Consider the following 25,041-nt stretch of genomic DNA (forward strand, 5'->3'; position numbering starts at 1 on the left):
TGTTTAAAGATTGCCCTTCAGACTCCAGCCTCAGATGGTTTTAAACTAACAACTACTCCGCACCTTTTAGCTGTTTGTAAATGCTTTCTACATCAGTTTTTTTTTTAATTCTTTAACTATGACGATGTATTGAACCATTATTCCTGAGATTAAACCTTAGAGAAAAAATTGCAGTTGCAACATGCCTTTTTCTTCACTCAGTATATTTCCCTTCATTATATACACACATTCATTCATTCATTCAGTCATTTATCCTCTACTGTCCTCCTTCAGGGTCGTGAGGGTCTGGAGCCTAAAAGCTCTGATTTGATCTTTTCTGTTTGAAGTTAGTATTTTGCTTCAAAGCATTTTGTATACACTGTTTTTTCCATAAATAAGGCTATCATCATTATTATTATTATGATTAACTTCACCTCACTATTATTTAAAGTTACATGTTGAGTCTTGGCTCCATTTTAAAAATCACATTTTTAGAAATATATCCACATACTTTATTCAATATTACTGCTCTAATTTTATATTGAAAATGTCATTATTTATTCTAATTTGTTACTTTGTGAGCTAATTTGTTATATTCATTTCTTTTATTGACCAAAGTACTTTTTCATGTTTTGGCTGCTATAACGGTAATTTCATTTTTGAGTAGTATTGCTTATAAAGCATCTATAGAGCATCTTATAGAGTCTCTATAATTTAAACCTTTTAACCAAAATAATTCTAAATTATTATTTCAAATAAATTTCCCTACCTTTGACATTTTAACATGATTTTATAAAGCTTTTAAAAAAACATTTGTATTCCTATCTGCTGCTTGTGGTTGGACTGAAACTGAAGGTTAACAGCTGAAACCAGTTTTGCCTCTCTCGTTGGCCGAAGGCTTTTTTCTCCTGTAAAGGAAATGTGCTCTGGGTTTAAAACGTCAGTCAAATTCATTGATTAAATCATTGTTTAAAAACAAAATTGGAAATTCATATTTTCTATTACAGAGCCTTTCTAGTTGTGGCGAGAACAGCGCCACAGTAAATCTGTACACGTTCAATAACTCAGCACACAGTCAAAGTATTTGCTTTTTTGTTTAATATTATCCAGTTCAATATTTATACAGCAAATTTCTGCATGTTTACAGAATAAGAAAAATATGTAAAGAGACAGAAGTGTAGAGCATGTCTTGTAGTTGTAGGTTGGCCTTTGAGCTAATTAATGAACATAAAGGCTCCTATATAAAGACAAATATGATGTCCACAAAAATAAAATGCATCAAATTTTAGTAAAACTTTAACAAAATAACACATTTTTGTACTTTCAGTATTTGTTTTATTTATTTTTTTCCTAGAGTGACCGGGCTATTATAAGCTACACCAACCAAACAACATTAAAACCACCTGCTTCATACTGCCTGAGGAGTCCAGGCATGCATGCAGGACCTCCGAGCGGACGCTGCAGTGGATCCTTTGGGTCCTGTGAACCTCTGAGAATTACGGTGGTCCAGCTTCGTAGGCTGGCTTAATAACTTGTTGTAGTATAACGGGCTGCACTGCCATACAAGAGGAGGCTGCTGCCATCAGCCCAATGCCTGGTCTGCATCAAAGCTGTAACAATGTCAAAATAGCATCCGTGTGAATTCAAGGACCCGAGCTGTTTCTACTTCCACTGTCGGCAGTTTTAATGTTGTGGCAGACTAGTGAATGTGTGATGGGTATGAGAGTAGACCGAGAATCAAGAAGAGCTGCAGCACCACCTACAGTTTGTCATCAAACTCACGATACAGTAGCTGATAATGTCATTGTGTTGTTCTCTTAGTTGCTGCTGGACTGATTGCTTGCAAATGTTCACTGTGATGTTCTCTGATGCTTCAAATGCGTGTTTTGCGGTTAAAAAGAGACTCCCTGAAGGCCCAGCTGTTTCCATCAGTCAGTTTCAAAGTCTCACTTCCACCCTGCGCAGCCTCGTTTATCTAGGCTTTTTTTTGGTTTGAATAACCTGCAAACAGCGGGGCCTTGTCAGTGGTTTGGATTTTTGCGTTGTGTTCACTGGCTGAACTGCACTTACATTTGATTGGCTGAAATACGGCGGCTGTGGATGATTAACGTGATGCGGGAACATGTGGCTCGCTTGCGGGAGCATGGTTGGATACATGTTCATAGGCGGGATGCCGGGGTACGGGACGAAGGGTGGCATAATAACCCCCGGCCCAACATGGGGCATTGGTGGAGGCACAGCAGGTGGGTATGGCATCGGTGAGCAGTTGACCGGAGGGTACGTCGGCACCACCGGAGCAGATGGAGGTTTGGATGAAGGGTATGAGGAATTAGGAGAAAATGGTTGTAATGCAGCAGCGCTCTCCTGAGATTTCCCTTCGCAGTTCTTACTGTCCTGTACTGTGCTGCTGCTCATCTTCTGGTCATACTCAGCAGATTTGTATACTTGATGCACATCTGTTACATCCCTCTCTGCACTGTACGAGTCTTTTTTACTGTAATAATTCTGATTTAAGGGGCTAAAACTAGATCTGCTTGATGATGATGATGCTCTACTTTGACGTCTCGGGGAAATCGGTCGCCTCGTGCCCTTCTCCCTCACAACTTTCCGAGCCAAATCACAATCCTTCTTCCCATACAGCCGCTCCTGGATTCTATGAGACATTTGGCCAAGCTCTTCAAATCCTAAATCCATGCCAATGGCCTGGAGCACATCCTGCATTTGCCTACGCTTGTGTTCATCCTCAGGTGGCAGCGGCACCCTTTCCACCACCAAGGGGGACCTGGATCTGCTGCGGAAGTAGGCTTCCCTGCCATCATTCCCCTGAAGGGGCTTTTCATCAGAGAGTGGGCACCGTTTTGGGCTGATGGACCTTCGATGAGTCTGCGGGGAAACTGGTCTGCGGGACCTTTCGCTTTCACTCCAGTAGCTGTTATCCTGGTGGCTTCCTTGATTCCTCCCAGCATTGTGAGTTGGAGACCACAGATGATCAGCAGGGCTCGGTAATAAGGTTTGAGAAACGGGTTGATCGTCGTCATCTGAGGTCTGAGTCACAATCTTAGTGAGAACGTCGACATTCACGCCCTTGTTTAGCACGTCGAGGAAACGCTGGAAGCCTTTGGTTGACTTCTGCTCAGAAACAGCTGCACTTCGACTGGGTGCATCACTCTCAAAAGACTGATGGGAAGCACACAAACGTCACAGGTATAAGAGTCAAACAAATCTTTGGAAGGTTAAACATTTTCACACAATTTTCTGGGACACTTCTGAAAGCAAATCAAACACGAAACAGCAGTGTACGTGACATCTGAGAGCGGATTTGTAAAGCTACTGCAGAATAATCAGCAAGTGAAATACAATTACAGTCTATTACACCTTGTGTCTATTACAGAGACACAAGTGGAATTACAAGCCATAACGCCTGAAGTGATAAAGATTTATCAACATGTGTAACGTCAAACCCACCTGTCGGCTCGAACCATTCAATGGATATCTTGTTCCAGCTTGGCGATAATCCTCATCATATACAGAAGTGAGAGGACTGTCCGTCCTCTCTCTGGGATTGACATAACTCTGTTTGACATGGATAAATATTTTTAATCAAACCACAAAATGATTACTTGGAATTAAAACACTATTCAAACTGATACAACACACAATTGAAACCTGTCCAACCCTCATTAAGCAATCATGTAAACTTACCCTCTCCTGTGATCGTGCCCTCTCTTGTGATGGATCCCGGCCCCTCTCATATTCATCTCCATCTTTGTAAGACCCCAACAGTCGTCTGTATGTTAACTCATCATTTAGCTGCCTGTATGGGAACTCCTCATGCAGAGGCCTGTGCCTGGAGTCCTGAGGTGTTTTCCTGTACTTGAAATCCTCATTTTGTGGTGACGCATCTTCAACATTCCTGGTTAGATGCGACCGTGAAAAACTGTCCGGTGAAGGCCTGTACGTTTTCTCCTGAGCCTCACGCCTGTACCTGTAATCCCGCTCATCGTCATCTGCAAACCTCTGCTTTTTGTTGTTAGAGGGGTCCCGCACTGGTGAAGACATGCGTCTCCTCACCGGGCTCTTCCTGCTCCGGTCCCTGTTCAGTGTATCTTTGCTGTACAGCCTCTTCGGAGACTCACTGTACTCCCTACTTCTTTTCCTCTCTGTGCTGCTGCGTCCATCCCCACCATATTTATGATACGACTCCCGTGGCATGTCTCTGGGAGGGTCACGCCTTTTCTCCCATCTGTTGTCATATTCATCCCGTTGCCGTGAACTTCTCTCGCTGTACTGCCGCCTGGAACTGTGCTCAGATCTGTTTGAGTACATCTTCAGACCTGAGTGATACAAAAAGAGAATAAACTTGAATAATGTCAGACTTCAAATAAACACAACCACTTATCTTGTATTAACAAGGCAAACAAAGTGCTCTCCACTTGGAATATGTCAGGATTTCTACAGTTGTCCTGTGCCTGTGCTCCAAAGAAATTGGCTCCAAAAATTTGTGATTCTAAACTGTGTGTCTCTGTGCCAGTTATGTGACAGACGCATGTATACTCAGGTTAAATGTTTAGCATCAGTTACCATGGTGATCGAGTCAGGTTAGAAGAAAGCCACATTCATGCTAAACCATTAATAGCGTTCTGGTAATAACTACCCTCGCAATTCTTCTAAGTCGGGGTTAAACTGAAGATAGCCGCATATGCTGCCTGCAGATCTGGCCTATGAGGTGGTAAAACAGGCCAGCTCACTGTTCAATGCTACTACGGTTTACATTCAGAGATCACACTGACAAACATTCCCCCCTAGATCATAAATGCTTGATAATCACAACAGGATTGAAAGAAACAAGCAAATGTAGGTCACAATGCGTCTACAAAAATATCCAGCAAAACATAAAATAAACATTTTTTAAAGAAATGAACATACAGCAGGAGTCACAAACCAACAGTATAGGCACGGGTGTGTCTTTAAATAGAAACTACGTGTAAAAGCACCTGCTGCAGAATTCTCTGAAAGGACGCTCAGGCATCCCAGAGCTTAGATAGTTGGCTTAATGGAGCTTTCGGTATGCCGTGGCCGAGCTAACGTTAACAGCGTTGAACGTTAGCGTTCGCTGCAGCAGCTGCCTGTTAGCAGGCCACGGAATAGCTTCAGTTGGCTTTAGCAAAAGGAGAAATATCAAACTTACAACTGTATCATCGACGGGATAGTATTTCCAGCTAAAATCGCTGCGTCTGTGAAAACTTTCTCGTCCTAAAGTGCAGTTAAATCAGCAGGAATTAAAGCTTTGCCCCTGCTTTTGATTAACCTACTTAGCAGCATTCGCGGTGGGCTAACGTAAAATTACCATTTCCGCTGGATGACTCCACTTTCATTACAAATCAGGAAACACACACTCCCTTGGGTAAATGAAACCAGGGAAAACTGCTCAAAATATGTTTAGCAGTAAGTACGTTTCCTAAAAACATTCACAAAATGTTAAATACAGTCGGACAGCATTTTAAAAAACAGGCACTGACTGAATTCCAGGAGGTTTGTTTTTCTAATCTCCCCCCGGGGATGAAGAAGTGGGTTCAGCTACTTTTTAACGCAACTTTATTGATAACATTTAAACACAAGAAATTATCGTCAAAAAGTAAGAAAATTCACATTTAATTGTCTTTTTAAAAATGTTTTTCTTTATTTTCTTAATTGGGTTACACAGAAAATACAAGACAACAGAGGCACTGTATACATAAGTACATAATTGTGGGGTACTGGCATACTGTGCTGTGAAAGCACAGTATGTTGAAGAGGATGATGTATGGTTTCTGAGAGGACCTTTAAGTCATTCCTTTTTGTTGTAAGATCAAGGTGACTGGTCAGCCAACACATCAGGCAAAAACAATCCTCTGATTTCCTGATTCAGCTCTGCAGCCACAAGGACAGGAGGCTTTTCCAACATGTGAGACTGGGCGCTGATCTGCAGTACAGGAACTCCACAGGGCACTGTGCTGTCTCCATTTCTTTTTACCTTACACAGCTTCAGAACAACTTCTCGTCATGCCATCCTCAGAAATACTCTGATGAAAGTTCTACAGTGGTTAGATGTGTTAGTAATGCGCAGGAAGAGGAGGAAGACAGAGCAGAGGATGATTTTTGTCTGGAATGTTCTGAATGTGGATAAGATTGGAGAGATGGTGATTAACTTCATATGCAGGGAAGAGGACAGCTACATTAAGCCATATAAAGTGCTTTTCTACTTTAACTGAGCACTCAAAGCCTCAAGCCTCGTTCACCCAATCACACACTTTATTCTATCTAGCATTTATCTAATATTGTCTTATCTAAAATTCATGCACACTTACAATACTGGGGTTAACTCAACATTCCAAGGGTACTTTGACATGCAGCCTGGAGGAGACTGAATCCTTGACCTTCCAATTAGTATACTTCCCACTCTAGCTCCTGAGCCATAGTTGCCCCAAAGGACAAAACTAAAGCATCCACATCAAAAGTGGGCTGAACTGGAAGTTGGCACACAAAAGTGAATAAGCAAACTCTGTTCCTAGGGAAGCCGAGACCCTTCAGTGTGTGCAGGTAAATGACACCGAGACTTTCTACCACTCAGTTGTGGTGAGAGTATTATATTTCCCTGTGATCTGCTGGGGAAGCAGCATCAAAGATCTTCAAGGAGTCCTGCTCCATTGCTTCGCAAAACTCCTCCCATACTTGAGTTTTTGCTTTAGCTACCTTTTAGAACTGCTTTTGCTTTCAGCCTGCCACAGGAGATCAAAAGGCCAGTCACTCTTCCGTTTCACTTTTCACCCTACAGCTGCTGCTCCAGTCACCTCAGCAGACGTGTGGAACATTTGGTATTTTTTACTATTTTCACTTATTGTCTACAGCCATCCTGCTGTCAGAGTTCTTCTGGAGAAGATCTCCCTGACTGAGGTCTCTGACAGACGGCGCACCCTCAAAATATATATGTCAACTCACAACCTGGGGGTCCTGTTGTCAAGCGCACTTAGGGATACCCATATGCTTGAACATATGGTATTCGTTACAGGAAACCTGTCAAAGAAGTCCGATAGCAAAGCAGGATACAGACTGAGTAGACTGCACCTTTAGGAGTTCCCAGATGGGGCACCTTCCACCACCCCATCCAAGAAGGCCAGGTAGTCAGGACACATTCTCCAGGAACTCTGGCCCCTGTGCTCATTCAGACTTACCTCAACTGAGCCCTTCAGCCAAAAGGTGTTATTTTTAGAGTCCCTTATCCAGGCCTTGCTGCAGGGTGGGACCCTCGGTAACTCCATCCCAGAGAAAGTCATATATACCACTGTTATTAGGGAACTTCTCTCTTCTCTTCTCCCAGAACTGCAACGCTGAACAGAGGCCTACAAACCCCTCCACAGTGATAGGGTCCTCCTAGAAATAAACTGTATCAGCTTTTCAGTTTTGTTAGTAATAAAAGCAGTTTTTAAAAGAAGCAAAATATCTTTTAATTTAATTATTCAATTTCATTGTAGTTGTTTTAGTTTTATTAATTCATAAACGTACCAAAACATGGGGTTACTGTCATGCATAAATAGACCACTGGAAGGCAGTCAGATGTGGTTAAACGCTTTAAATATTTACACCCATAATGCTGATAGTCTCATTTATACTAATGCTCTTTATAACCTCACCCTCATTATAACACTTAATTATGATTTGTGGCACTATATTTTTTGGGTGGTCAAGGTTACCAACCTCTTATTTTGTCAAAGGTGGAGTGAACTTAATTGCAGTAAATCCAATCAACCACTAGATGGTGGCAAACACTGTTGCGCGCACACACACACACACACACACACACACTGAATTTACATATTCACAATAGAACATTGAATTAAATTGCAATATCTAAAATATTTCATGCAGCATCCAACATCCCAATAATATTTTTGCTAGAACAAAGCGATACATTTTTGTTTTAATGAGAAGTACATTATAGATAGATCACCATACTATAATTGCAGATTTGTTTGGTTTTTTTTTTGTTTTTTTGTTTTTACACAAATTTATATTTTAATCTTTGTTTTCACTTCACTATGAGTCAATGCAGCTTTGCTGACACAGTTTTTATTGTGCAACCAAACCCTCCTTCAGCTCAGCCCCTGCTGACCGTCCAGGCAGACCTACCATTAGTGCAAATGTGAACAAAAAGCTCACAACACACTCAGGACTTTATTAACTTTATTATATCCTTCCCTACAGGGAGCCATCAAACGAATGACAACCCGTTCATTTGCAACATGAAACAAGAAGTTAAACGAATGCCGTACTCACAGTATTTGTGCAACGTCACACAGCTCTACATAGGCGCCTGTGTAGTCTACATCATATTTCTCACTAATGAGGTGCAGTCATTGCTCCCTGGGCGACACGGATGATAAATATGCTCCAATCACATGTGCTGTTAAGACATTCTGTGTTAAGGATGGAATGGGGACAGAAATGTGCGGTGCAGAAGTGAGGCGGAAGCCAACACGAGAAACGCTGGAGTCTGCAACAGTCCCAGGGCCTTCTCCTGCCACTCTGTGAGCACAAAGAGTATCCACCTGAGGGCGCTGTAACAGAGAACCATGAAACACAGCATGTTAGGAGCTTAATTAGCTTTGCTGTGAGCAAAGCAGCAAATCCCACTTTAACAGGAGGATATTTCAATAAGTAGGAATCACAACCTCTGAGTTCTCTGACCGTTTATATCTCCTCCTAAATGAAAGGCTTTGTGTTCGTGTTTGACCTTCACGACGCTGTCAAAGAATTTATCTTTCATCAAAAAAGGGATTTAAAAATGATCATCTCAATACCTTAAATTACATTTTAACCACTGCAGACTATATGATTACGGTAAGATGTGTCCACTTTACCATTAAAACTATTGCAAAATTCTTAACTTGAATATGTGGTACTGTGCAAAAGTCCTGAGCCACTCTCCATGTCTTTATGTTTTACTTTCAAGGAGCCAGAATTTATTGTAAATAGTCTTCAGTGATAATTATTTGTAATCTGAAGGTCATTCCAAGTTTTTCTTTGGACATAATAATAATAATAATAATAATAACTTTATTTATAAAGCACTTTCAGACAAAGTGCTGTACAGCTATAAAGAGATACATAAATAAAAGTGATGCATAGCAATACAAGTTAAAAACGCAATAACGAGTTAAAAACATAACAAAAGTTAAAAACGATAAAAATGTAAAAAAACAAAAAAAAAAACTAAAAGGCATAGAATTAAGACATGTAGGACAGGGTGAACAAGCGGGTCTTTAAAAACCTCCACAGAGCATGCCTGCCTGATATCTTGAGGGAGGTTGTTCCACAAAAATTGGGCATGAAGAGAAAAAGCACGCTCTCCAACAGTCTTTGTTCTGGCTCTAGGAACTTTTAAAAGGCCAGAGTCCTGAGACCGGAGAGCATGGGATCGAACATAAAGGTGCAAAAGATCACAGAGGTATGAAGGTGCCAAACCATTTAAAGCCTTGTAGGTGAGCAGCAGGACCTTAAAATCTGCTTAAACCTGACAAGGTAGCCAATGAAGGGATTTCAGTACAGGGGTAATGTGCTCAGATTTTCCAGTTTTAGTTAAAACGCGAACAGCTGCATTTTGCACCATCTGTAAACCTCTAAAACTTTTCTTTGGTAGCCCAGAAAGGAGAGCATTACAATATAATATATGATATGTGAAGACAAAAATGCTCATTCAAATCAAATAAACGAGGTGTGGAATTTTATCTTTAATTCAACATGTTTAACAAAACTATTGCTATTTTTAGCCCGCCATTTTCAGGGGTACAAAAGTAACTGGCAATTGAATAACAGGCAAATTTGATGGTAAGTGAAGCCTGTTTTCTTCTTATTTCATGATAAATGCCCAAAGGTTGTGGCATTATCAGAGTACTTATGGACCTAACTGTCTGCAGACATGAAAGAAATCACCTTTTGTAGCAGGTCTTGCATGTTTAAAAAACATCCTGCATATACATGTTAAATTTGGTTTAAAAAGAATATATTAAGACAGTATGCATTCATAAGAGACAATAATCCCAGCCTAAAGCTCATTCGTGCACATCATACAACACTAAATACATCCCTGCAGCCTCCCACCTCCTCACTGGTAGAACTTAATCTCAGTGTCCACACAATCAAAAAATAAGTCCCCCAGTTCCTCTCCGGGTATCTCTCCGCTGAGCATGGCTGCGATCTCGCTCAGACACTGAGACTCCAGGTCCCTTAAAATGTTGTAGACAGCTAGACCTTCATCCTGAGACAGAACAGAGAGAAAACCCACAGAGATGCCATGAGAATAACAGTAACACCCAGGTTAGATCATACAAAGCTGTGAAACCTGATTTGATGTGATACCCTACTTTCTCCTCCTAAATTGATGCGTTTTTCATCATCATAAGCTTCAGTCAGATTTTAAAAAGGAGTCAGATCCTGCTGAAAACAGTCCTGAATCCAGTACAACCCCACATCTATGGTGGGAGATGCAGTCTGAATAACCGCAACTACAGACCTGCTTTTCTTTACCCAAATCCCACTGTGGTGTACAAAATGCACTTTGTATTCACTCTCGTGGCGTATTTATATTTTAAAATAACAAAATAATAAATCAGCGCTCTGTACAAATGTGAAATGATAAAATATTTACACCAACATCCAATCAACCATCAAACAATGATTGAAAGAGTGACAGAAAAGTTATATTCAATGAATTATAAGAGAACTGAGTCTCTGAGTCAGTGGAGGAAGGTGCACTGCTGATGAATACTGTGTGAAGTCCAGTGAGAGGTCAGCGAGTAAACTCCAAGGAGAGTCTGTTTGGTTAAAAGGAGCCTTACAACTGTGCTCCGTTTCATTGTTGGACTCTAGTAGAGTAGAGTATACTGGGCCGTATACTGGAACAGGCTTTAGACAAGCTAAACAAAGATATTTTAGCTCCACCCCGTTAAGGTGACCTCCCTTTAAACCAAACTTTCCTGATTGGCTTTACCTTCCAAACAAAAGTTTGAATATACTTTAGTTAACTAACAGGAAAGAAAAAACTAACACAAGTATGAAAAAACATGTTTCCTGAGACGTCGACACGACTGTTTAGTTTTCATAAAAACTGCACTTGACGAAAATGTAGAAAGTACCAAACTATGGTAGCAACAGAGTTTGCAGAATAACAGAAGTTAGGAAAATTTTTAGCAAGATACCAATAAAAACTAAACTAAAATGCACAGCCAGAGCCGATGACCATATAAGTGCTCAACCTTTTTTGCACCACGGACCAGTTTATGTCCGACAATATTTTTACGGACCAGCCTTTATGGTGCCGCGGATAAATACAACAAAATAAAACCAAAAAAAGAAAAGAAAACGTATTCATTCACACAGGAAAAGACCCAGAGACACCGAGTTAATAATAAAAACTATTAAAAAAAAAAGAAAAAAAGATAAAAACCCTGAAAATCATAAATTTCACACCCGAGCCTCAACTTTTGCGGCTAAGTACCAAACAGCTCACAGACTGGTACCGGTCTGTGGCCCGGGGGTTGGGGAGCGCTGATATAAGGGATATCCACTCTCTATGACATCATACAGAGTCAAGAGTTTAAAAAAGAGAGAGAGATAGAATAGGATTACTTGTGCACATGCTGAGATAATAATTTGAAACTTTGGCCATTTTTAATATTAAATATAACAGAATATATGCGAATACTAAATAGATCCGCGCTGAATAATTTCCATTTAATTCTTCATCTTCTGGATCTTTGTCCTAACGTTTCTGCATTGGAACAGACCAATTTTAAAGGCGGGCTTTGTCACTTTTTAAAGAGAAAAAACTGTTTCCTCAAACTACAAAAGAAAAGTTGAAGTCATGAGTAAAAAAAGGAAACAACACTTATTTGGTGTAATGAGCAGCTTTCGATAGCTAACATTAGCAAAGCTACAAAAACATTTTGTATGCTCATTTTGTCCAGAGCCAAAATTCCAGCCCAAACAGGGCGCTGACCTTCCTCTGACTTCAGGTTCAGCTTGTAATCACACACATAATGCCAGACAGGAAATCAGCTAAAATGTCTAAATGGAAAAACTGTTTGGAAGTTCTCTGGTGTCAGTTTGAAACCCTGCTCTTTGGCTTTGAATGTGCACTTGTAGTGTGTTTATGTTTAGTCTGCACTGATGCCATGTGTCTTGTCTGCACCATCTGTGAGGTGCTGTTGTGTTTGGCTCTGCACTGGGAGTGTCTTCTCCGGGTTGTGCAACTCGCCTGTAATTTATCAGCAGCAACTCATCCGGATCGACTCTTTAACGAAAATAAATAAAAAGTGATCCTGCTGTGAATGTTTACTCAATGAACCGGAACTTCATGCACTGCCATTATCTGTGCAGGACTATCATTGACCTAGGTCATCCATCAGTGCCCACCGGGTTGGTCTCCATGGTGTTGAGCGCCACCTGATGGGCCTTGTAGAGGTCGTGTCTGCGGTCCACCTGGCTCTGAAAGCGAGGCTGCTTCCTCGCAGGGTCGTCCGGGCCAAACTGTGGGGAGACCACCCTCGGCACTGGGGTGGGACAGTCCGAGAAGATAAAAGGCTTGAATACAGACCTAGCAGGGTGGTAGGATTAGACAGGGAGAGAAAGAGGAAAGAGAAAGACGAGACTCAGAACTTCCCATCAACCCAAAGAAGATACAGAGGATAGAAAATTAAAGATTAGAAAGGAAAGAAAACACTTTTCACACTTTCATATCAGAGGAGCTCATAAAGTTCTGTCGCTTAAGATTTAAATTTGTTCAGTCTCCCATTCAAGATCATCCTCTAAACTGTTTCCAGCTCTTCTGCTATTTTATTGCCCACTACAAGTCCCACTCACACCACTTGCCTATCTGTGATACACGTGAGGGGCAACGTCAGGCTCTGAGAAATGAAAAGTGAACATGCAAACGGCAAAAACTGCAGTCCTCTAATGGCCACTTGATTCTGTCCCCAATCTCAACAGACTCCCATGTAAAAATGTCCAAATATACAGCATCCAAAAAGTGCGCTTTAATGAACTTAAAATTATTAGTGGCCTACTTTAAGACCAGGAGAAAACATAAACCCAGCCTCCGAGGGTTGTAAGTCTGGGTAAGCGTGAGGAAGGGCATCTTGTATAAAACCTGCACCAAATCAAACATGAAGATTCGTCCACTGTGGCAACTCTCAGGGACCGTCTTCATTTAATTAATATTATTACGGCGGGCTTCGTGGAGCAGACCAACCAAAAGTTGAGCGAAAATCGGCATAAAATCTACGTAAAAACTCCTCCGTTTAAGTAAACTTGATGTTTGCTCTCTGGAAGTTTGAGATCACAGATGGTCAGAATTAGACTTCCACAGAGGCTTCTGGAATTAATCCACAGGTGCACAAAGTGACCACCTTGAGGGACATTTGGGGAATTTAGATGTCTTTTTTAATGGTCAGCACATATTCATATTTTATGCTTTTTAAACATTAACTGGTTGTTACATTTAATTTTCTAAAACTTACTTAATACTAAAGTTGTATAAACAATTATGAGGAATTCCAGACCTTTAATCTCACAATATTATAATCGTTCCATGAACATATAGTGGATAAAACAGGTTATTCAAGTAGCATTAAGTGGAGGAATTCTTAGTTTAGTGAGTGGCAAACCTGGATGGGTCTGGGGTGGCAGTGAAGAAGTGGATGCAGGGCAGAGCAGTGTCTCTGGGCAGGATGGAAACCATGCTGCCTGTGGTGCAGAAACCTCCAGAGTCCATGCAGATGCCGCTGGGTTTGTCCCTCAGAATGGACATCATCACCTCTGCCGTCACTGATCCTGAAAGCAGGACAGACAGAGAGCTGAGTGTCTCTGTAGAGAAGTTATCGTCATGTTCGGCAGCTCTACGCTCCGCCGAGCTCTGTACCTACCATCGTGTTGCTGGAGCAGCTCCGTGCCTCCCCTGTAGCGCTGCTTGGCCAGCTCCATCCTGGCCGGCGGGTTCTCGGGACTAAACACATGCGAGAAGTTAAATTCTCCCTCACCGTCCCACCAGCCCTGAGCCTTGGCCACGCTCCGCAGGTCCGGGTGCTCTGTGGAGATCTCGCTGCCAATGGTGAGCTGGTTGGAGATGTTCTTAACACCCTCTGGAAGAAGCAGGTAGATGTCAGTATTTGAGATACCAGATCAACTGAAATCCTATTTAGCCAGAAAAGCTCTGTTTGTGTGTATGTTTCACACAAAGCAGATTGATTGCAGCTGATAAAAATCACTCCATGAGGATTCCCATACATGCATTCCCATACATGAATTCTCAGCTGCTAGAACCTGATTTCAGCCAGGAGGCCAGTCTTATCACAAGAATGGACCTAGTTTACTTTTTTTATTTGAGTTTGTTAAACACACAGACCGCTGCAAACACACAGTCACAAACAGTTTTTTTTACACTTGGCTCTGTGTGATGTGATACAGAGCTGAGGGGCAGCCAATCAGAAGAAAGCTAGATTAACAAAGTGGATCTAAAGCTCTGGGGTGGGATCACCTGGAGTCACTGCAGATGTGCTACACATCTATCAGCTAAACACTTTCTTTCTATTCATTAAAGATAGACACTGAAACCAGAGAAAAAACATCAGAGACAAAAACCCCACAAAGACAGACTTATTAAAAGCTCATGATTTCGTCTTTCTAAAAGCAGTTTGCCCAAAAACACTAAAGCTGACGTCCCGTTTTTCACACCGATTTCTGCTCAGTCTGCTTTCTGGTGCATTGAGAGGATATCAAAAATCAGGATTTACTTTTCTGCCCACCGGTTACGGTTTACAAATGCAGATAAATTCATGTGAACTAATAAATAGCCAATCGAAAGCAATTAGGCAGTGGCATTCCTAAAGGTTTTAGCTTTGAGTCAATACATCTTCTTCTTCCTGACTCAAACTGGATGTTTGTGAGCACAGTGAAGTAGAGTAGTAGACCAACGCTGGTCTCATTGTCCTGGAGCTGACTGACAAGAACAATCCCATCTGCGTACTTTAACATGGTCCTGTTATCATCATACTCTGTAACACATCTGTGCAGAGGATAAATAACAGAGCACACACATCCCTGTGGAAACCAGCAGAGGAGCAAACCTGAGAACTCCATTTAAACTAAATTTCTGTGCCCACAAGTTTTAAAAGCAAACTGTTAAAATATAAGGTTAAAAAGTTAAAAGCAGAGGAAAAAAACAGGAAGTCTAGCATGAGACCCTTTTCCCTCCAAGTGTTTAAGTGTTTAAGCTCTGCTCCTCTGTGTGGTCTGTAAGCAATCTACAGACCACACAGAGTTGAACCTCTCCTGTAGACGCTTCTGCCATGTTAGCAGCACGGCAAGGACAGACTGATAATCAGTCGAGACAGACGTACGCATAGATATTCATCATCCTCAGAGGATGAAACTGTTGTTCAATATCTCTGTTCGAGAACAGGTTTCAGGATTGTTCCCCTCCCCCCTCTAAAATAAAATCCTTTAAGCAAGCATGCAATAAGAGGCTTTATAAAAAATTCACTAAGGAGATGTTCGTGCATGCACACCATGAACTTTTAAAGACATCCTCGTCCTTGTTACGACTGTTACTAAGGAATCGCACCTGCTTTCAAACACAAAATCTTTGCTTCAATTATAACAACCGGAGAAAAAAGCTGGATGTGGTTATAAATGAAGCACATTCAGTAATTTTGAGCTCTATGGATGATCCCCCCTTCATATCAACACTGAGTGGGGTGGAAATTTTTTTTAAACTCATCTACTTGGACCTATATTGGGGACATGGTTGGATTGATGAACAGGTGCCCTGATAGAGACCTGGATGGATTATCTGACCAACAGTATGGCAACAACTGTGTGGTACAGACCTCCAAGACATTTGTACTTCAGTTCTGGTGAACAGCATTCTTGTTCTTATTAGCATGTTACTGCACTAATTACCCGATAGGTGTCTCCTTACATTGGACCCATACAGTCTGTGAATGTAGCTTACTAATCACACTGACTAGCATTAGCTGATAAATGATCGGGATGATCCCTTTGATCCATATAAGGTAACTTTTGGCTGCCAAACTATACTGCAGTGAGTGCACAGAAACAAACTCTTTTAGCACCTCCCCCTTTAAGCCAGAGCAACGTGAGGCCTGAACTTTTGGCTCACAGTTGTTACTTCTTTAGTCTTTTCAACCCTTGGTCCTTACCTGAGACTTTCTGTGCCACCCAAAGCCTCCCGGCTGTCTCCAGCACCCAAGCCTCACTGCGGTCCACAAGGAGGAAGGTGTTGTGGTAGCTGAAGGGTTCGGGAGCCTCCCTGCACTGCCCGCCCTGGCCATGCTCTTCCAGGAGACTGGTGATCACCGTCAGTGCTGCCCGGGCACTGTCACCACGCTCCAGCCCCAGTCTGATGATCAGAACCCATGCTAGGTTATGTGTGTGCCAGGTTTCGTCTATTTGTTTATCTAGTGTTTGATCAGTTTCACACACCATGAATTCACTTTAACTGCTCTGAAGTGTGCATTGGAGAACAGCTGCTCAGTTAAAGAGTCTCTCTTTGCTGCTTGAGTATTTTTACACAGAATAACTTCAACAGTCATCTCTACACCTGCCATAACATGCTAGTGACAATCTACACACCCTTCTGATCAAAGCCTCAGAGGATTAACTTAGTACTTCTACTGAATACATGCAATCCAACTTTAATAAGGTGCAGTCAGCAGCTGGATTATTTTCCCTTTATTGATATCCTGTTCTTAATCCATACAAATTTCTGAGAAATATCAAAAGTTTTCAGCAGCTCACCGGACAAGGTCCATGCCCAGCAGAGCCTCTCCCGGTGCGACGGGCTCTCGGGTCCAGACTGCCTCATTCCCAATACAGACCCCTTTGTCACTGGCGCCCATTTCAGCTCCCCACATCCATGCAGGTTTGCTGAGGACCACCGCGTTGGTCTGCTCCACCTGAGGAATCTGGATGTACGTGCACTGCAGATTGCAAAGAAGAAGAAAAAAAAAGGATTGTGGCTTCAGGTATGAACAGTGGAGCATGAACAACATTTTCTTACAAATGTGCACATATTGATGTATAACAGTGGAAGAAAAGGAAAAAGATATCTTAGTACCAAAATCCCAAACAGATGTTTCGGGTCATTCAGATCAACGATGACAAAAAGCAGTACAAGCACACGATCCAGTATTAGATACAGTTCACTTACATCATCACTCATTTAGTCAGGCTCTTAAATATCCAGAAATTGTCAGGATATAATGAAAAGGTAAAAGATTTGTATTTCTACCTGCATGTTAAATTATCCTAAGGCTAATTTAACATTAGGGTCACCAGGATTGCAATACACTCTCAGAAACCTGGACTTTTTTTAATGTTTTACTTTCCAGTAATGCATTCAACAACTTATCATAAGGACATCATTAGACCCCACAGCACCATCAGATCACTGTGATGCATACTTTGCTTCATGAGCTGAAAACAGCTATAAACAATGTATTCAGAGCACAGACACTATACAAGACGGATAAAGCCAGTGCGCCATTACCCACTGGTATCTGAAGACCAGTTTTGAAACCCAGTGATGAGCGTTTTTTCGCTGTGGTTTCAAAGGGGATGTGAAAACTGAGGGACGATAATGCCTGTGAAACCAAACACTAATCGGCTGTTATCGATCACAACCTGTTGACCAACGAATAAACCCAAGATATCCCCTTAAATTAACAAAATATACAACATCTACTTAACTAAAATCTATTTGTTTTACTCTGTATGACCTGAAATTAGTGGCTGAGCTCAGAAACCCAGCAGGAAAGTTGTTACTGACTTCTGTAGGACTGTAAATGTTTTTGCAACCACAAGTATCGACCCTGGTTCCTATTAAAAACAAACTGCATTAATGTGAAGCTTGGCTGCGCTGACCTAGCTGAGCTAACAGGATAAAGTATTTCATCACAGTTGCTTCTCTTTAATTATTAACAGGAAAGGTTTCCACATGAAGTCCGTGTGTAAATATTCAACATCCCTGCTTCAGACTTCAGCCTTGAAAAAGGTTGTTTTGAACCCAACAGATATGAAATGTATTAGTCAGACGGTGTATTTAAAACACAGCAGCAGCTGCAGCTTTTCCTGCGCTGCTTTACCTCCAGCATGGAGCCTGGAGGGTGAGAGGCTGCAGGGCAGTGGACCACCTCTTGCACCTCATCTCGAGGACGGTCTGAGTTCTTTCCAAAAATCACATGGTCATCACGAGAGCCAGGGGGCAAGGAAACAAAACAGTCACATGACATGGGGGGCTCTGCCATCCTGCAACAAAGACACAGAAACAAAAAAAAAAGGAAGTGTGGCTGGCTGTGGGGAACAGCAGCGTGATTGACCTCCACCCCCCCGCCCTACCCAAACACGCACTTAAGAGTAGTGGTATCCAGAAACCCGACTTGGTACTGTTAATCTCACAATGCCAAGTGACATGACAGAATCAGCGATAAAGCTGCTCAAGCAGTTATTAAAATCACCTCCAACTTTAGCGTTAAAGTGATTCACACATTAATGAATCATTCATTATAACCCAGTGATTAACCTTTTTGGTATTTTAAGCATATTTCTGTACTGTTTCACCACTTTTCTGAACAGTTATTGAACACAAAATCGTGTATAAAGTCTCGTGCAGCCACTTTTCACCAAATACCATCTGATTAAGAGCACGAGGATCCACCATATTTTCAATACGCTCTACTTTTATCTGATCCAAGTATTGTGATTTCCTGTCGTTCCTTCGTGACACCCCTAAAAAACCCGTAAACGCCCCTGGTGGGGAGTGAACTAAAGAAGCACCACGAGCAGCACTGATTTCACGGCCTCATGTAAACAAGCTGATTTGAAACTAATCATAAGAGTCTGACGTTGTGTTGGATCTGCAGCACTACACCCTGCTGTAACCATAATGTGCATGTGTGGATCAGAGAGGAACAGCTCTCTCCATTCCCCACCCAGCTTTCTGCAGAAAGTCAGATCCAGCCGGTGCACTGCCCATCCCTTTCACACAGGGATTAGGAGGCAGTCTTGTGCAGAGCACTTTATTGACTGTAATCTTCACAAATCCGGCCGCCACGTTGCTCTATTGTCGCTCCTTTTCTCTCGTTTGCGACCACGAATCGCTCACATTCCGGAAACAATGTCGCCCAAAGTGCCCCGGCTAATCGCAGCTGTAGCCTGTGACGGAGCTCGCTTTGCGATCAGTGTTTATTTCAGAGATAAGGCCCACACTATCAACTCCCCGTCCCTCTCTCCGGAGTAGCGACGCGCCTGTCTCTTCGTGTCCTTTCGCTTTTAATCTGGGGGGTGAGAATGGGGCTCAATTTCGGGGATAATAGTGCGTAAAGTAGAGCTAGGCAGCGGCGGGTGGTGCTGGAGAAAATGTTTACCTTTGTTTTTCAATGGTGAGCGCGCACGGCCGGCTGGGAGAAGGCAGGTTGTAGATACAGAGCAGTCACGTGACGAAGAAATCCAAAGGTCTGTACTTAAAGGTCTCGTCTCGTCTGGCCACAAGCACAGCTCACCGTCTCACAGAGTCCAGTCCACACCTGTGCAAAGCTGCACAGCAGGCCTGAGCGATGAGGTAGCTCTTCATCATGAGTCTGCCTCCCCTTCGCCTGTTTATCTGCAAACCCGCAGTCAACACGATCATAATTACATCCACCTTCGAGGAAATCCCTGCAAACACTGCAAGTTTTTACAATCCGCTGTTTCCACCGTGGAAGCAACAAATCAAGTCTGTTTGTTTGTTTTTTATTTATTCGCTCAGATACAAACAAAGACTGTAAACAAGTATAATTAAATGCAAAATGCTTCTGAGCTACACTTATGACCTCATGTCTGTGTGACTTAAAGGATGAGCCGGACAAACCTCTTAGCTTGCACTCACTAAAGTAAACAAGTTAACGTTTTCATAAGAATCACAGGTCAGTAAAAACTGTTTGCTTTACACGAAACTTTCACAAGCCTGAAAAAAACAAAACAAAACAAAAAACATATGAGCCCTATGATGACATCAGTGGCATCGTGGGAAATGTAGGATCTACTGTTTTAAACCCAGGATATCGCAGCCTGTGGTGTTTTGATTTTGAGGGCTGTTTTACGAAATATGTCATATATACAGCATATCCAAGCACACATCAAGTGCTAACTACAGACTACATAAAAGTGGTAATTACAGACTGACCAGCAGGGGGCGACTGCTCTGGTTGCAAAACAACTTCTGGTTAATAAATGGGGAAAACAGCCCACAGCTCCCTCTCTGTGTGACCTCAGTGAGATCTCAGTTCCTAGTTTTAAAGTCTCAGTGATGGATACTTTATAAACCATGGATTTGTTGGTCACAGGTTGTCAGCCAATCAGTGTGGCAACTTTGTTTTCCCAGTCAAACTCACCCCTTGCTTTTCAAAACTCCAAGATGGTGATGGCTGAAAACATTCGGCTAACCAATGGGTGATGTTACGTTACGTCCATCTGTTCTGGGAATCCATCCTACCTCACAAATCATTTCTGCACATACGCTGCGCATATGCACAACACAAAACCCAAATTAACTTCATTTTTGAACCCATTGTAAATATTTCTTATGGTTTGGATTAGCCAGAAGTCACGGTCAAATTATAATTCGGGTAGGACGATTTGCCAAAGTAGGACGGTTTCTTAGAGCACCATCTTTTATATACAGTTTGTAACCCCAACCTATGAGACCGAAATGAATTAAGACTAAAAATTTGGGTTTCTGTAATGAGCACTTGAGGCTGAATCCCAACCAGATTGTATCAGACAAATATTTGAAGTATCACACAGCACTACCTTTACCTCCACTAACTGGAGTCACTGAACTGGACCTGTCTGTCAGACTTTTAATGGAAATATCCGACAAATAATTTGACTTGCTGTGACGTAAAAGTGCATCCAAGAACTTCATGCTGCAGTTTTTGGTGGCTGATTTCTAGTATTTATTAGCCTGTTAGCACTTAGCACTAATTAGCATCTGTTTGTGCCATTGTGATGCACTTGTAAACGTCATATATGCAGCTTCCTAACAAAGCTTATTACTGTTAGCAGTCAAAATGCTAATAGTGAGGCTTTAGAATGTAGAGGTTAGAAACAAAAGGGCGACATCATAGTAACTAGAATTAGTCCTTTAGATTAGCATGTTTCTAACATGGAAAGGTAGGTTAATATTAACTTCCAAGTAATATAAATGGTGACTTTTTTATAACCTGCAAAGTCATAGCTAAAAAGCTGAGGCTCATCTTAAACACAGGTAAGTAGAAAAATGGACGAGCCAGCAAGCCACAAAGCTAATAAGATAATTTAACTGACAAAGACTTTGGAGTTTATATGAGTATAAGTCTATAGTTAGAGTTATATTAGGACATCAAGCTGCACAACAGCCTGTGTTAATCTTATATTTATTTCCCCACCTCACTGGTTATTGGCTTCCAGTTGCCACCACAACTTTAAATAATAATCCTGAAAATCCTCTTGTTTAATATCTCTGTACAGAAGGACCGGGTGCATCATGGACAGTCCAACACAGGACTTTTTACAGTGTTTCTCTACTAAATGCAGTGGAAACATAAGGTCAACAGTGAAATGGAATCAGAATTGCTGTTTACTACATTTGAGCAGTGGGTGAAAAAATAAGATGTGTAAAGACATTTGTGTTTATTTCGCAGTTTAACAAGTCACCTTCTTTGGCGCTGTGACACCAACGCTGTGTACGCCACTGCTTTTTAGCAGCACTCTGGCTCACATGTTGGCTAATCAGTGTAATTAAAGTTGGGCGAATTCATGTGTGTCAGTGGTTTATAGAGTGGGTGTCTCCCATCACTGGTGTTTCATTGAATTATGTCTCTGACACTCCCTGTCTCAGTCGTCGGAGACAAACTCACTCCCCACCAGCTTCCACCTGCTGTTTGCAAAGCATTGATTGATGACCCATTTCTCTCTGTCGGTTTTCTTGTTTCATCAGCAGAAAAAAACCCTCTGCACTGACGGCAGGAGACAAGTTCTGTATCAAAGCTTCCCAGTGAGTCCTAAACCTCCCTTATATTTGTTTTGAAGCTGTTAAAATACATCCATTATTGTGCTTTTTGCTTCTGGGCCCACATGTCAGGCTGGAAAACTCATAATGTTGCCTTCAAGTACCAGAGATAGAAAGTTAGGCACAGAAAATAGGTACAAAATAAATTAAATTAACCTTCCAACCATATAAAGATACAGGAGCCACCGTGATGTCATCACTGAATAGTGAAATCCATTTTCAAGCCTCATTCATTGAACTTATATATATATCACCTGTTTTATTCCTTTAGTTCTCAGACTAAACAACGCTTCAGGAAATCATTCCTGCCGTTGCCTGTGAGAGTGTACAATAACTCATATTTCTGTGACAGGTGAACACACCTGTCTGACATAAGATAAGAATGCAATTTGTATTACTTTCTTAGTTTGAGCAAGAGATTAATGCAGATCAGTATTATTTTTTAGTCTTTTTTAAGTTAACCTCATTTTTATTAATTATTTTTCTTTGGTTTTTCTCACAATATAAGGCCCTCACTATGTCATATGTCTATCTGTCTAATCTAGAAGAAATGACAAATCAGTGCACTCTTTTACTTCGCAACATCTACTTTGTGACTCTCACAGGTACTTATAGTTACCTTAAGTAAGCTATCATACCTACAGTGACAGAAAATGAATTTTATGCAAGCGTAGTTTGAATAAATGTGATGGACTACAAACAGATAATCCATCCAGCTTCTCTCTGAGCTGTAGTGAACACGTTGCCTAAAAATGGTAAGATCTAGCTGAAAACAACAACAACAACAACACAGAAACACTCAAAATGCTGAAGTTGAAGCTTGAAAAAGGTTGAGTTCAGAAGTGAGCTGATGGCTTCAAAGTGGCTGTCAAGTACGTATATGTTTGAACACAGCCAACAGAACTCCTTTCACTTTTTCTCTATTTGTACAGAAAACTGTAAAACAAGATATCAAACTGGTAACACAGGCCCCAGTCGCCCAGCCAAGTGAACACAAACGCACAGGATGTGCTAAAATAATAAAGAGAACTGGCTCTGCTGCATTACAGTGACTGACATCTTCCATCATAAGTCATTTCCAGCATCAAAACCAGCGTGTAATTGTGTCATTGTCACTCATCAATATGCATACCAGCAGATCCCATTCTTAAAACTGACTCATGCTGGCATCTGTAAATGTTTGGTGACGCAAGTTATTGAAGTTCTTAAATACATAGGTGAGCGCATAGGAAACAAGGAGTGGCCGCTAATCCGCTCCGAACGTTCCACAAAACGTCGCGTTTTGAGCGCGCACACCTGGGTCCTGCTGTTGCTGACTTATGTCAGACTTGGAGGAGGTGTTGAGTTACTTTTTGAAGCAGGACGGTGGTGAGTGGTGTTCCCCCGTGGCTCACGAGGAGCGCTGAAGGCAACGCGAGCTGAATTCTTGAGAAGTTTCCTGAGAAGACAACCTGTTACCTGAACGGCAACCGACTACTTCCACTCCCTCTCCGGCCTTTTATCTCCTGGAGCGTGCTGACAAGCATCGCACATCCTGTCTGCCCTTACACAAAACACCAAGCAAACACCTACCTGAGCCAAAAGCGGACACACCCAAGCAAGAGCTAGCATATGTGTACAGTAACACACACATGCACACACACACACAAGCACATGGGTGCAGAAACAAGCAGAGACAGAGTGAAACTAAACAGATGAGTGAAAAAGAGAGCTTGTAAATACACCCACACATTACACCCCTCTGACAACAACATTTGTGTTGACTGATGATGACTGATGAAGAGTGATTTAGGACACAGATTCAATCAAGCAGAGCTGAATACAAGATTGGCTCTGGACTTTTCTTTTTTATGCCTTTGCTTTGCTTGTAAAAACTTCCTGTTGCATGTTATTTAACATCGCTCTTTAACCAACAAAAAAAGTAACTCTGATAAAATTACATCTGTCTGGGTCTGTCGTTCTCTAAGTGGGTGCAAATAAGATGGTGTAAACCACGCACGTTCGAAGATTTCATTAACTTATCAACATGGTGTCTGGGCACTGTGATGGATTTCAAGTTGCGTGGACACCAGACCCAACCTTTACCTCACCTATGTGAACACAGACACACACAGCGCCAGGCGGCGGGCCTCATCTAAAGCCACGCAGGCCAAGTTTGTAAGCCGTGCCATGTGAAGCGGAGGGCCGGCCGGAGAAAAATGAGGGGTGTTAAGGGACGGAAACAGCTGGTGAGAAGCCCAGAGCATATTAATCTGACGGGGGAGACAGGATGGCAGCAAAAGAGGACGTCTAATAAAACATGGTATTAAAGGTGTGTGTGTGTATGTGTCTGTGTGTCTTCCTGGAGGATTACTGGTGAGTTATTGCAAAAAAAAGTTGGGTGTCTGTGTCCATGCGGCTACTACACATTTAAAAACTTTCTGCATCCTGCATTCAATCTGAGAGCATTTTTGGGGGCCGTGCGCTCAGTTTAAAGCTGTTAGGAAATCTGTGATTATCTCAGCCGATAAATCCAGCAAGGGAATTTTTAACAACATTTTTACAACCCTTCGCACACAGCACACACACAAAAAAGGGGGTTTTGAAAATTAGATAAAATAAAGCAATCCAAATTTTCTCTGAGCAATTAAAGTTCCGGTTAAAAGGCAGAGGTGCAAGATGGGAGGGGAAGCTGGGCGGCATCAGTCGCACAGACAGTAATGACGGCGCCACTGCTGTTTAACAATCAAAGATGGGAGGCGGGGGCTAGCGAGGAAGTCTGTCCTTGAAAAATACAGGTGTTTGGTACAATCAAAGCTCAGCTTGCAGAAATGACTGGGTTTGAAGTTGAAAGGGGAGGCAGGAGGGGAGGGGGGGGCCGTGGTGGTGAGTGAGTCCATGCATGAGAAAAAAAAGTGAGTCAGAAGACAACTGTGGGCTGG

General features: G+C 41.9%; 2 protein-coding genes across 5 annotated transcripts; both read right to left on the reverse strand.

Moving 5' to 3' along the window:
- Positions 1–4: 4 nt before the first annotated feature.
- LOC102311853 (cyclin-dependent kinase 12) lies at positions 5–5,491 on the reverse strand. 3 transcript variants are annotated; one of them, XM_005919235.3, is made up of 4 exons: positions 5,327–5,491; positions 3,682–4,313; positions 3,445–3,552; positions 5–3,156 (listed from the first exon to the last, which is right to left on the reverse strand). In XM_005919235.3, the coding sequence occupies exons 1-4, from the start codon at positions 5,352–5,354 to the stop codon at positions 1,951–1,953; spliced, it is 1,974 nt and encodes a 657-aa protein (XP_005919297.1). In that variant the 5' UTR covers positions 5,355–5,491; the 3' UTR covers positions 5–1,950. The 3 variants fall into 3 exon arrangements, with proteins under 3 accessions (XP_005919297.1, XP_005919299.1, XP_005919298.1); XM_005919237.3 differs by lacking the exon at positions 5,327–5,491 and adding an exon at positions 4,974–5,156 and having other exon boundaries at positions 6–3,156; XM_005919236.2 differs by lacking the exon at positions 5,327–5,491 and adding an exon at positions 5,168–5,320 and having other exon boundaries at positions 10–3,156.
- Positions 5,492–8,181: 2,690 nt separating this feature from the next.
- scrn2 (secernin 2) lies at positions 8,182–19,727 on the reverse strand. Of its 2 annotated transcripts, XM_005919239.3 has the most exons (9): positions 19,458–19,727; positions 18,177–18,339; positions 16,831–17,012; positions 16,233–16,432; positions 13,938–14,153; positions 13,680–13,845; positions 12,430–12,610; positions 10,117–10,273; positions 8,182–8,573 (listed from the first exon to the last, which is right to left on the reverse strand). In XM_005919239.3, exons 2-8 carry the CDS (start codon positions 18,336–18,338, stop codon positions 10,121–10,123), a joined length of 1,260 nt encoding a protein of 419 aa, XP_005919301.1. In that variant the 5' UTR covers position 18,339; positions 19,458–19,727; the 3' UTR covers positions 8,182–8,573; positions 10,117–10,120. The 2 variants fall into 2 exon arrangements, with proteins under 2 accessions (XP_005919301.1, XP_042075513.1); XM_042219579.1 differs by lacking the exon at positions 18,177–18,339 and having other exon boundaries at positions 19,458–19,726.
- Positions 19,728–25,041: the final 5,314 nt, after the last annotated feature.

This window comes from Haplochromis burtoni, unplaced genomic scaffold (genome assembly GCF_018398535.1).
Source record: "Haplochromis burtoni strain Fernald_Lab_line unplaced genomic scaffold, NCSU_Asbu1 Contig_35, whole genome shotgun sequence".
NCBI classification, from domain to species: domain Eukaryota; kingdom Metazoa; phylum Chordata; class Actinopteri; order Cichliformes; family Cichlidae; genus Haplochromis; species Haplochromis burtoni.

Coding starts and splice junctions, on each gene's coding strand:
- LOC102311853 (XM_005919235.3), bottom strand. CDS start 5,354: ATGAAAGTGGAGTCATCCAGCGGAAATG. Junction 4,314..5,326: donor GGAGTCATCCAGCGGAAATG/GTAATTTTACGT, acceptor TGTATCACTCAG/GTCTGAAGATGTACTCAAAC. Junction 3,157..3,444: donor TGAATGGTTCGAGCCGACAG/GTGGGTTTGACG, acceptor GCTTCCCATCAG/TCTTTTGAGAGTGATGCACC.
- scrn2 (XM_005919239.3), bottom strand. CDS start 18,338: ATGGCAGAGCCCCCCATGTCATGTGACTGTTTTGTTTCCTTGCCCCCT. Junction 16,433..16,830: donor CTGGGCATGGACCTTGTCCG/GTGAGCTGCTGA, acceptor TCTGATCATCAG/ACTGGGGCTGGAGCGTGGTG. Junction 10,274..12,429: donor ACACCATGGAGACCAACCCG/GTGGGCACTGAT, acceptor GTTCTGTCTCAG/GATGAAGGTCTAGCTGTCTA.